Source organism: Drosophila subobscura, chromosome U (assembly GCF_008121235.1).
Source record: "Drosophila subobscura isolate 14011-0131.10 chromosome U, UCBerk_Dsub_1.0, whole genome shotgun sequence".
Classification (NCBI taxonomy): Eukaryota; Metazoa; Arthropoda; class Insecta; order Diptera; family Drosophilidae; genus Drosophila; species Drosophila subobscura.
Window position 1 is genome coordinate 21257718 of NC_048534.1, and position 11703 is coordinate 21269420.

General features: G+C 41.5%; 1 protein-coding gene and 1 long non-coding RNA gene across 2 annotated transcripts; one reads left to right on the top strand and one right to left on the bottom strand.

Moving 5' to 3' along the window:
* Nucleotides 1-1631: 1631 nt before the first annotated feature.
* LOC117900999 lies at nucleotides 1632-8050 on the top strand. Its single transcript, XR_004649305.1, has 3 exons — nucleotides 1632-1682; nucleotides 7468-7652; nucleotides 7722-8050. It is a non-coding gene; the product is annotated as an uncharacterized LOC117900999 (long non-coding RNA).
* LOC117900998 lies at nucleotides 6223-7110 on the bottom strand. Its single transcript, XM_034811596.1, has 2 exons — nucleotides 6612-7110; nucleotides 6223-6547 (listed from the first exon to the last, which is right to left on the bottom strand). The coding sequence occupies exons 1-2, from the start codon at nucleotides 6742-6744 to the stop codon at nucleotides 6393-6395; spliced, it is 288 nt and encodes a 95-aa protein (XP_034667487.1). The 5' UTR covers nucleotides 6745-7110; the 3' UTR covers nucleotides 6223-6392.
* Nucleotides 8051-11703: the final 3653 nt, after the last annotated feature.

The following is an 11703-nucleotide window of genomic DNA, read 5'->3' on the forward strand; positions in this document are numbered from 1 at the left end:
TGCTTTACTTTTTGTCCTGTGAGTTTTAAATGTGCATTTTACAAATGTTACTTGTGGTCTTAGCGCTCGGCAACTTGGACCAAAAGTTTTTGTTTTAGCTTCTAGTAGTTCTGGCCCCTGCCCCCTGCCAGTTGTTGATGCTGGGGATTATTAAAGCCAACTTTGAAGTTCTCTCAACTGCCTCGTAGCTGCCTCAAAGCTAACGAGTTGGCACTTAAATGCAAAGGGCAACAAAAAATACAAATAATAAAAAGCAAACGAAACTCTCTCTGACCCAAGGCAAAAGTTGCACATTTACTTTTAATGATAAAGCAATTTCTCCGCAAAGAAATGCTAAGTTAAATGCAATTTAGAAAATGGTTTTGCAATCAGGCAACTGACTAATGACAGAAATAGTTTATCTACCAAAGAGTTGGAGTGGAAAATGTTTCATGAAGAATCTACGAAAGATTCATTTATGCATCTAATTACCATCTACAAACAAAAGGAACAATCAATATGAGAGGGTAACTTAACTCGGTTCTTTGTTCCTCAATAATACATTCACCTAAGAGCATTTCGAATGAAAATTCCACTCAACTTTCAACACCCAAAACTATTTAACTCTGGCCAGGCATTGGTGGTGACCCTTTTTCGAATGCCTTTACAGCTTTCCACTCAGCAAAGTTCATTAGTTTCGTTTTGGGTCGGAAATTGTAATGCCAATTACACGCATAATACGCACAATTACAGAATGCCGGAGGCTGGCAGTAGTGGGAGTGGCGGCACACCAGAATTCTGTAACAGGCATTTGATGTCAGGCAAGTTAGATGGCAAAAGTTGGTGGAGAGTTCGGTGCAGGCAATGCCAAAAAGTTGCAGCTGAGCCAAACAGCTGCCGACAAAAGGCAGCCCAGATTATGGCTAAAACGGCGTTGCTTTTGGCCAGCTTCTGCTTCGGCTTCGGCTCCGGTTCTGGATGTGTTCTCTCCACCGTCGACGGCCGGTTCCGGTTGCCATTTACAAGAAAACAATGGCTCAAAAAGTTTGTTTTTTTCTCGTTTTTCCGTGGAAAATGCAGGCAATGTGCGTTCGCCCCGAAAAAGGATAAAGTTGTGCAATAAAAAAAGGAACAAAATGCAAGAAACAAAAAAACTTTTGCCATGACACCAGCCATGTTGCATGTTGCAAGTATCTGCCATCTGAATTAGTTTTTAGTTGGGGGTATATTCGTTTTTATGGTGGCTCTGCTAAGGGAATAGCTGATGGTGTCATTATACTCATAATTAATATTGTAAAAGGAAGTAAAAGTATACAACTGCGACCTAACAACTAGTTGGTCAAGTCTCTGTTGGTTTTCCACAACCTCTGCTCCAAACTCGCAGGCAAAGGTTGCTCGTCATGAAGATTTTTAAACGATTTATTCAGTTTTACAAAGTACCTTGGAACCCACTTTGGTTCATACTAATCTGATGTAGGATACTGTTGTGCTTTTGTGTTTGTTTTTATTAGAAAAAAGTTTCTTAAGCGGGTTTTAGTGGAACATATTTAAAAGATAAGAAAATAACAAATTTATTAAGTCAAATTTATAATTATTTGTATAAAAATATGTTAATAATTCAATATTGTTCCCACCTTTGTTCCTCTTTGCAGTTTATACGTTCAAAATTGACCAGAGTATCAACCATTCGATGCCTTCATTTGGTGAGTATTTCCATCCCTGTTATCATCTCTTTCTCTCTCTTCTGTTTGGCAAAACTTAATTTTTGTGTGCATTTTGTGGCGCGTTTGCAGCGTCGAGTGCGAGGTGTAAAAATAATGGCACTTGGTTTTATTTGTATTCTCGGGGCCATAAAAATGCCATAAAATGGAAAGGAAGCGAAACGAAAGAAGCGGAGAGCCCAGCCCGTAGCCCGCACAATGCTGTGGCTTAAATTATGGCACTTTGCTTAGACACACGGCTTAAGCTTTTGGGCCAGGCCAACAAACACAATCGCACACTCCCCAGCACACTGGCAAACAAATCTGGCAGTTTAGGGCTGACCAAGCGACCACATAATTACACTTTGCACTTGCCCCAGTTCCCAGTGCCCCCCTCCTACGCCCGACGCCCCGGGCCGATTCTCAGTGTGCTCTGCCTTGCGGTCTGCCCAATGCCAATTATAAGCCATGGAATTTAACAAATTAAGCCTCATTACACACGCATTCCCCCACCGTCACATGCAGCTGACCACAATCCGGTGCAGCAACCGCTTGGGGGACAATCCACCAGCGCAACAGTCCACCAGTCCAGTCCTCCTGTTGACACATGACCCACGACCCACCATCATCCACAGCCCCTAATCAGGCTGCAAAAACCATTTTGCTTACTTGTGGTTGGCCAACCTAATTGCTCATAATTCAAATCGGAGCTGCCGGAACAACTCAAAGTCTGCCACCGCCCTCGAACACATGCACATGTGGGCACTCGGCCCCCACCTGACCTCTCACACAACCTGATTCCGCAGCAACTTAAAAGTTATAATTAAAAAATTGCATACGTATTTTGCGTGTAACAAGCAATTTATAATTGCTAATGGGTGTATGGGTGGGGCCCACCGACAACCAATAAAGGTTGGGAAAACGATTATTCAATTATAAAATATTGATGGAAGGATGAAGGATGCCAGTGGAAGTGGAAGCTCCGAACACTTTCCGATTTAGGGAGTGACTAAGTTAGTTGTAGAAGTTCTCTGGATCTTCATGTTCCTGGCAGCTCCATTTACATTCGTAATAGTTATGAAAAGAAATTCCCCGAATGAAGTCCAAAGTATAAACTCGTATTTGAGTTTGTGAAACAATTCTCGAATAATGTTGGCGAATGAATCCTTATTGCGAGTGGGAGTGGCGGAGGCCCAAGTTAGTCGTTGGAGTGGCCTTAAAGTGCATTCAGTTTAGAAATCCCTCAACTAAATCAAAGTTAAACATTTTATTAGCTTACCCCGGCGGAGTCACAAAGCAACTTTCAATTAAATAGCTCGCTGCCATCGCCTCGGCTCTCTCTCCCCTGCCCTCTGAATGTGTATGAACAGTACTCGACGCAGTCCAACTCCTTGCGGATTTAGAGACGTCAAAGAAAAGAGCGCCAGACCAGACCAGCCCAGGCAGGGGCAGACCTCAGACCCCAGCCGGGCCGTGCTGTTCTGTGGGGAGACGGAGAGCCAGCCAGGCCATGAATTCATTTTAAAAAATTGCAGCTAGAAAACAAAAGAAGCTGCCATTGTGCAATTAAAATTGTATGGCTCTGGGGAGTCCGAGTGGAAGGAGCACAGCTCGAAAGGAATTGGAACGGGAGCTCGGGCTGAGACTGCCTGCCGATAACAGAAATTAAAACAAACAGACGCCGCACGCCCTGTAACTGGACAATCTGCACAATTTCCAAAGTGACACAGTGCAAAGCAAATACACCCGCACCGAAGGTTCAATCCATGTTCATGTCCGGGAAGTGGTTCGGGTTCGGGCTAGGGCTGGAGGTCCGAGGTCTGGGGGTTCTGGCCCTTGGAGCATCTACAGCTGGCCGTGTTTACGGGCATATCATGACAGTTTTCTTCTTGTTACTTATTTCTTTTCTTTCTCGATTTTTCCCACCCCCACTTCCACTTATTTTACTGGCCTCCCCCTCATGTGCTTAAAGTTGTCACAAGTTGTCGGGTCCAGTTTGGTTCTTCTCCGTTCTGTTCGGTTCGGTTCGGTTGGTTTGGTTTGGTTGGGCTTGGTCTCTGGTCTGGCTGCTCCCCTGGGGCAGCTGCACTTGTCGTGTGGCTTGAGTCCCCAATGATATCGCATAAGTTTTTCAATTTTGTGCGTTATTAGAAGCGATTAGAGCAAGACGCTGGAAGGAGCAAGGAACAAGGACATAAACACTCCACACCAATTGACAGCTGGCTAAATGTGCTGTGAATGCTAAGTTTTTTACATGCTGCAATTTGGGAATGACTGTTTAAGCTGCTGACAACAAGGAACCCGTACAGTAAACCAAATATTTTCCACGCCACTTCATCAACTGCGTTAATTAATGTGCTCCTCTGTTCGCTGTGTCTGCGTATCTCAAGTTTGTAATTCCTTGCATAATATATAGGGACTCTCTCTTGGCTCCTTAATGACCAGCTCTTAACATTTTGTCTAATCCCACGACAAATCTTCGTCCCACGCTTCGGATGCGTGTCATAAACAGCCATTGCCATAGCCACAGGCCCAAGATAAAAGACCACAAAAATTAAACAGCAGCCAGTCGGAAGTCTAGCCCCAAGCACGGACCCGCCCAAGGCTGTGAAAAAGGCAAAATAAAAGATTACGCCATAAACACATTTATCTGACCCTGAGACATAAAAACCTGCGCCCTCGATAACATTTTATAACTCGGCCAAGTGCCATAACCAAGTGGAATGTGCCAGTCGAGTCGAGTCGCAAACAAGGAAGCAGCTCCCTACGAAATCAGCCTCCTCGGACCATTTCCACTAATGAATTAAAGCCGCAGCTAGTAAAAGTTAACAACATTTCAACTTGCCCTCCGATAAGCCACAGCCACCCAACCAAACCCAAACCCAAAACCAAAACCAAAGCAAAACGGAAAACAGGAAAAGCGAAAACAAAACCTTAATGAGACATAAAAAATGTTTATGTCCATGGAAAACTAAAAGCAAAACAACAAACGTTATGCAAAAATAACTTGAAATCATTTTAGGTTTATGGCATCCAGCACACACGAACACACACACATCTGTACATATGTATGTACATACATACATATATTTTTAGGCACATAAATAAAATTTGCCATGCAAAATGGTGAAGTGAAGGGACTGAGCGTACGAGTAAAGAATAAACAGAAGCAGACAAAAGATAGCGTAATTTAATTGATGGTCCTGGAGGAAGTCCAGATCATGAGGCGAGGGAACCAAAACAGCAACATAAATATGGGGGAGGTGTACAAGCAGTTAAGTACAGACGTAGAGATACCCTTTGATACAGTGTTTGAAATGTGAATAATGATATTTTCATACAATTTAATACAGCAGCCATAAAGTCTGGCCATTTCCTACAATTACTTCAAAGAAAAGCAAACCCAAAGAGTCTTTTCTTTCTTTCCAACCCAGAATACCCCGCACTGCAGGTTCCTAACATCTAAAAACAAAAAATAGTAAAAACAAACAGCAACTAGGGAAAAAAAATAAACAGCTGGAAGAAGCCAAAAAAAAGAAAGTGTTAATGAACAAAATAATGAGTTCCAGTGCCGGAGTTTTGTGCCACAAAACATTTTATGACACTAACAGCAAAATACCATGGGGACAGCTCTCGGGACATGCAACCCAGTCCGGCAGACCAACACAACCGAAGTTGCCCCTGCACACACCTCGTATATGCCCCAACCACGCTCAGCCACAGAGCCAGAGAGACAGAGAGACAGAGAGCCACAGAGAGCAGGGATAGTGGGGCCACCGCGGCGTTGGGCATGAGTTAGGAGTAAGAGTCGCCGCATGAAGCAATAAATAATCACCAAAGTTTCGTTGAATCGAATTATCACCCCCTGAGGTGTAGTTCCGTAATGAATTTGTTTTGGGGTTTTTCTTCGCTCGGCATTTAGTTTCATTATGCTTTGCTTTGGGTCCACGTTCTGCATCCACGACATCTGAGATTCTGCGACTGCGTGACCCAACTTCAACGTGGCCATTCCCGCCGTATTATCCTCGGTTTTCAGTTGATTTTCGGTATGGCCCGGGCCGGGCCCCCGCTTTGTTTGTTGGCTGTTAGTTGTTTGGCTTTGGTGTTCTACTTTTTCCCTTTTGTAGGTCTGCAAAGCTGCGGGAGCAAATTCATTTGATTTGATGTACGAGTCCGTGTACGTGTACGTACGGACATGCTGTCACTCACCCATTTATTTGCATTGAGGTTTCCCGATTTGCTGCTGCTGCTGCTGCTGCTGGCTTTCCCCGCTGCTGTTTGTTGTTGTCGCTTGATTTCGACCATGTCCCCAATTACAATTGGCAGCTGCAATGCAAAAAGACAGAACTCTGCACCTAGAATGGAATTTCAATTTTAAATTGGAAGTTGTCAATGTGTTAGACTTAGCGGGAGATCACACATGAACTGATGAGTTTTCGTGTTCTAAATCGAATATTTTCGCATGTTATTTAAACGTTTGTTTTTGAAATTATAATGTAACAGTATAATCTATAGCTTACATTACCAGAAAGTCCATAAATTGCACTGGTCAAAGACATGTTTATTCAAATATAAGGCAATTTACATTAGAGGTAAATTTAGTTCAGTTCTCTCTTTGCACAATTACTTTTTAGAATTTTCTTACTGCTATACAAAAATTGCACTCAAATGACTAGATGCTTTCCTGAACGAGTACATTTGCGGAAGTAACTTCTATCTCTCCTGGTTAATGTCAATTGTGTAGAATCGCAATGTGCCAATTCGACTGGTAAAACAGCAGATATACGGCACTGTCAAAATGAAACACATTTGCGTGCGCGTGCCACCCTTGATGGGAAATTCATTGCCGGTTCTCTCGCCATAAGCAGCTGCAATATGAAAAATGCAATTAGAAAAGGTTTATGTATGCCTGAAGGTTGTTTTGGTACTTGCCACGTATCTGCGAGAGTGTGATTGACCGCTCTGGAGAGTCACATTCAGAGTTCTTGAAAATGCCACGCAGGTCATCTTGGATGGTGGGATTTTTCCTCAGCACTCGATTGAAATGATCATCCATTGTCGCCATTGTGTAAAATTTTCTTTTTGTATATTTATTTATAAAGAGTGCTTATGAGAGCTATGTTGATACACGAGCGAACGGTCCAATCAGCTGGTGCATTCTAAATTTGGAAAACCAGAAATCAACCACCCACCCAAAAAAACAAAAAAAAAACAAATGTGGAACGGAAAACCGGTTATCATCATATGCGCGCACTCCCTCTCTTTTTCCTTCACTCTCCCTCTTTCTTTTTCTCTCTCTCTCTCTCTCGTTGCACCACTTATGCACTCCCTTTGATCGTTCTTATTTTGGTGGTGGAAAACTGATACAACCACATATAAAAGTTCCGTTGACTAAGCAAAGACTCAAACCCAACGCTTGACAACTGTTATACAACGTGTATACTTTTTTCAGAATTTTCAGAGCGGAATATATGTATGTATGTACTTATTTACTGTTGACCTTCAATAATAAAACAAACATTTGATGCAAAGCTAACTAAATGATTCTAAATGTTTAGGAACAGCGATCATACATACATACATACATATGTGGAATTCTGTATGATAAGTTATAAAGTCAAAATCGCTTACCACTCTCTCTGTCTTGTCATCGTCTGAAGGTTAAAAGAATATGACCCTCTGCAAGTGTATACTCTACTCGTAAAAAGAAGGAAGCCTGCAAACTTCTGACCGAATATTTAGCAAATTATTTTCCATACATTTTTAATGTGCAAGAACCCTTCCACAGTACCCTTTTGTTGCGCTGCACAACTTCGTGTAGCCATATAAAAAGACTGCTATACTTTTTGTGACTGTCCCGAGGCGGGAAAAAGTAACAAAATCAACAGCAAACTGTGGAAAATGCTGGAGAAAACAAGGAAAATGGCATCACACGAAAAAGTTGCGGTGATTTTCACACTTGCGGCAAGCGAAGTAAGAAAATAATTACAAACTTCAGGACAGGAGAGCAACAATAAAGTATTAAATTCAAATTATTTACAGCACTTTATTTTGCACGGCAGCACAAAAGTCCCACTGAGGAACGGCACCGAGAAACCAGAAGAAGTAAAAGGCAGAAATACACGAAGCCAAAAGCTACTTCTCAAAGTCATTTTAATTTAAGTTGTGCAACATTTCAACACTTCACCAAATAAATTCAGGATGGCCCAAGGCACTGAAAGAAGTGCAAAGACCATGGAGTTAGTTTTACAGAGACAGAGAAAGTAGAAGAAGTTCGCTGAAATTTTTAAAGTTTCAACTATGCAAATGTTCTAAACATTTTTGGTATTTTGTTGGTAAATTGTATATTCGAATTAGCAATTGTCACTGGCCTATGGCAGCATGCAGAAATTTCGGTGCTTAAGACTTTCCTATAAAATGGCAACAAGCTTCGTTGACTGCTGTAGTTTAAGCTTTAAACAAAATATTAAGACATTTATTTAATATTTCCCTTAGAAATTTTGATTTGGTTAGAAAGTCTTATATTGGCTTAAATTTATAAAAGAAATTGTATAACATTATTTGCAGCTTATAAGCGCTGGCAAGCCCCAGCCGCATCATAATTTGAAGCTCATTAAAACATATTCACCGCCAAAAAGGGGAGCAAACTTACCATCAAAATGCGAACGCTGCCACCCGCTCCCACTCCGACGCCCACTCGCATCTCGTGTGTCTGCATTGTGCATTTTGTGTGGATAAAAAAAATGTGTGTGCAACGAAAATGAAATTTGCAACGGAAGTTATTTCACGCTTTGGAGAGCGCGCCCCCGTGCGGGATCCGGCTCCAGCTACTGCCACTGCTACCACGGCTCTGTGCCACGTCAAAACTACTCGTAACTAACGAAGTAACGAGCGGGGGCGTGACGGGTAGGGGCGGAAGGAGTTGGCAGTTGCAGGAATTAAGCAGCATAACATGCTGTCAGGGTATGAGTGCCACATGTGTATCTGGGTGTCTTCGTAATTGGTTTCAAGTTGCAGCAAAAACAGGGCAACAGCATAGACACCGCCACCGCTGCAACAAGTTTAATTAACATAAAATATGAAAAGGGAGTCAAAATTAAGTAAATTGAAAATCCCTTCCCAGAAAATATGTATTTATTGTTGCATGCTTTCAAGAGAGTTCTCTGCAATAAAATGTGGTGGCTTGCAAACATTTGTAGTCTAATTGAATTTTACCATTGTTTTTGAAATGCAAGTTACTATGTATGTTCAGCGCTGGAAAGATTGGCACAAAGGAATACCAGGCGTGGACCTGAGGAGTAGGCTTTACGTCCAGGAAGTAGGAACACTTGTTAAAAATATGGTACAACTACCATTGTTTAAAGTAGGATGTCTTAAGCTTATATATAAATTTTAGCTCAATAAGCTGGATCAGGTTTATCCTGCAGCTCTCGACCATAACCAGAAAACCATCGCAGCAAAGTTTGAACAACAAAAATCCCTGAAATTGAAGCCAAACTTTCATCAGCAGCTCAGGCGGCAGCTCCGGCTGCTGCTGAAACGTGTAGACTCATTTATTAATTCCATTCCATTTGTGTTCTTGATTTACGCCCTCACATAAATATCGTAATAAATGGAGCTGTTGAAGGATATTGCTTTGCCGGACCCTCAACCTGGCCAACCTCAACCAACGCACACACACATGTGGCCTGGCCCGGCTACGCAAAACCATTTGGCCAGCTGAGCAGAAATCTCCTATTTTGCATTAATAAATGCAATTTCTCAAGCAACATTTTTTGGGTCAAGCATTTTGCTTCGATTTCGATTTATTCCGAAATTGAGTTGGGAGGCGAAATTTGCTGAAGTGAACATGGATACAAATAAATGAAGCTGAAGTTTCTGATTGAAATTATTAGAGGAAAATATTATGAAATTTTTGTGTAGATCTTTGTTGGGCTAGTGCAAAATTGAATGCTTGAAAATTCTATTGATATTTGTATACTCTATGAAAGGTTTATTGAATGCTTTATTGACCAGCATTTCTTGTGAGTTCAATTGCCTGCCATAGAAGCGAGGAATAAATACTCCAGGGTATTCCAAAATGTATCCTAAGGGAAGTATATTGGTCATTTGTGGGGTAGATTTCAGTGATGGTTTTTGACACTGCTACCAGTGTTATCTTTTGGGCAGGCTTCTGTGATTCACACTTCTCCGTGGGCTCGTTTACAGTGCAAACATTTCTTCTTCTAACATTTCTTAGCAGTTCATTAGAATATCTCCGGCTTTTAATACTCGTACATATACAAACATCTCTCTATTTGCCAAACACTTTTTAAATTGCTGTTTTGAAACTTTTGCAAAATTCCTAAAATGTCTAATGTCAGGCAAAAAGTTTTCTTGAAGCAAGTTTATCAATTAACGAGACTAACGGCTGTCGAGTGCAGGATGAAAATTGTGTCTAGGCAGCAATATTTGTGCGACATGCAAGATGCTTAATTGAGTGCACACACACACACACACACACAAATACTAAGACACTAATGCACTCCACACAGATACATGCACATACAGAGACAAAAGCTCACACATTTCCACACCTGGCTGGCCTTGGAGAGGAGGCTTCAAATGTTTTGGGGTTAGCATCTCTCCTCAATATACATGCAACCCGCAGCTGTCCTCCTTTTGGGTGTGCAATCAATTTCAACTAAATGCCGTCTTCATGCATAATTGCTTGCCATTGTCTGAGTGCACGAGTGTGCATGTGTGTGTGTTTGGCCCGAGTGTGCAGCGGCCACATTGCGTATACTTATCGAGCGTGCTTAATATGGCAATTAAAAGATGAGTCCAATTAAGGGGAACTGTGCTGTGTACTGCGTAATCATTGCACAATATCGCCTTGTTGTGCACAAATCGCATTAGCATCAGAGTCCTTTTAATTGGCATAATAAACTAGAATTGTTGGGCCAAGGCGTTTCTGGCACTAGCCCAAATCGAGATCCAATCAAAACCAATGAAAAATGTTTAAGAATTGGACCAGTTTTCTTTCAAAATAGTCCAAGAAAGTAGCCAACCACGTCGAGGATGGCCCATTTGCATTTGGAATCCAATCAACATAAATGTTATATTTTAATAAACAACTTATTGAAAACAGCCGTTTAAATATCCCATAAATTTTGTTTTCTAGAATGCCTCAACACTGTTTATCATCGGCTGCATGGCACGCCCCTTCAACCACTTGGCTAAATAATGTAATGCCCGGCCATAATCTATAATTAAATCGTGTAAACTGTCGCAGGCGTTTATGCGGCTGCATTAATATTAATTGCTAATATTTAGAGCTTTTAAATGGCTTAATTAAATTGCCACTTGAACAACAAAAGGAAATTACTGCTGCAGTGCGTGTTTGACCATGTTTCCCGGCTACTAATATTTTTTGCACTCCCTACGAGTAGTATAAAAAATAATTAACCCACCACAAACAATTAATCAGAGAATGCTGTTCGGCTTGGTTCCATTGACCCAGCACCAGCGACAATTTGCATAAATTAAACAAACTAAAAATGCCATACACATAATTAGAAATGTGATACCAGGCCGCCGTGGATAATTTCGAATTGATTTATGCAAATTACAAAACCACTAAATTTACAGGGGAAAATTAAAGGGAGTTGGTTACCGCAGGCAGCCTCGAATTAGATACACGGTACATTAATTGTGCCATAGGCTTTGCCTCGATATGCATGGGAGATAAAACGGCAGAACATTTACACCTGATTCCTCACTTAGCTGCTGAAAGAAGTCCTGAGAAAGCTGACTCTTCTGGTAACAAGTTTTCCACACTTCACTTCAGATGGGTTACAAGTACAACATACCCTTTGGACGCCACGAATACCGAGTATAAAAAATCAGCCGAGCCTTCATCAGTGGCTGCCCAACAAGTATTGAGTAAATAAATTAAAACAAATGCATATATATTTGAGGACAACTTATTTGCATGTAATATTTGTCGAGCATTTTTGTCGCTGCAGCTATTTGTCCCAACTAA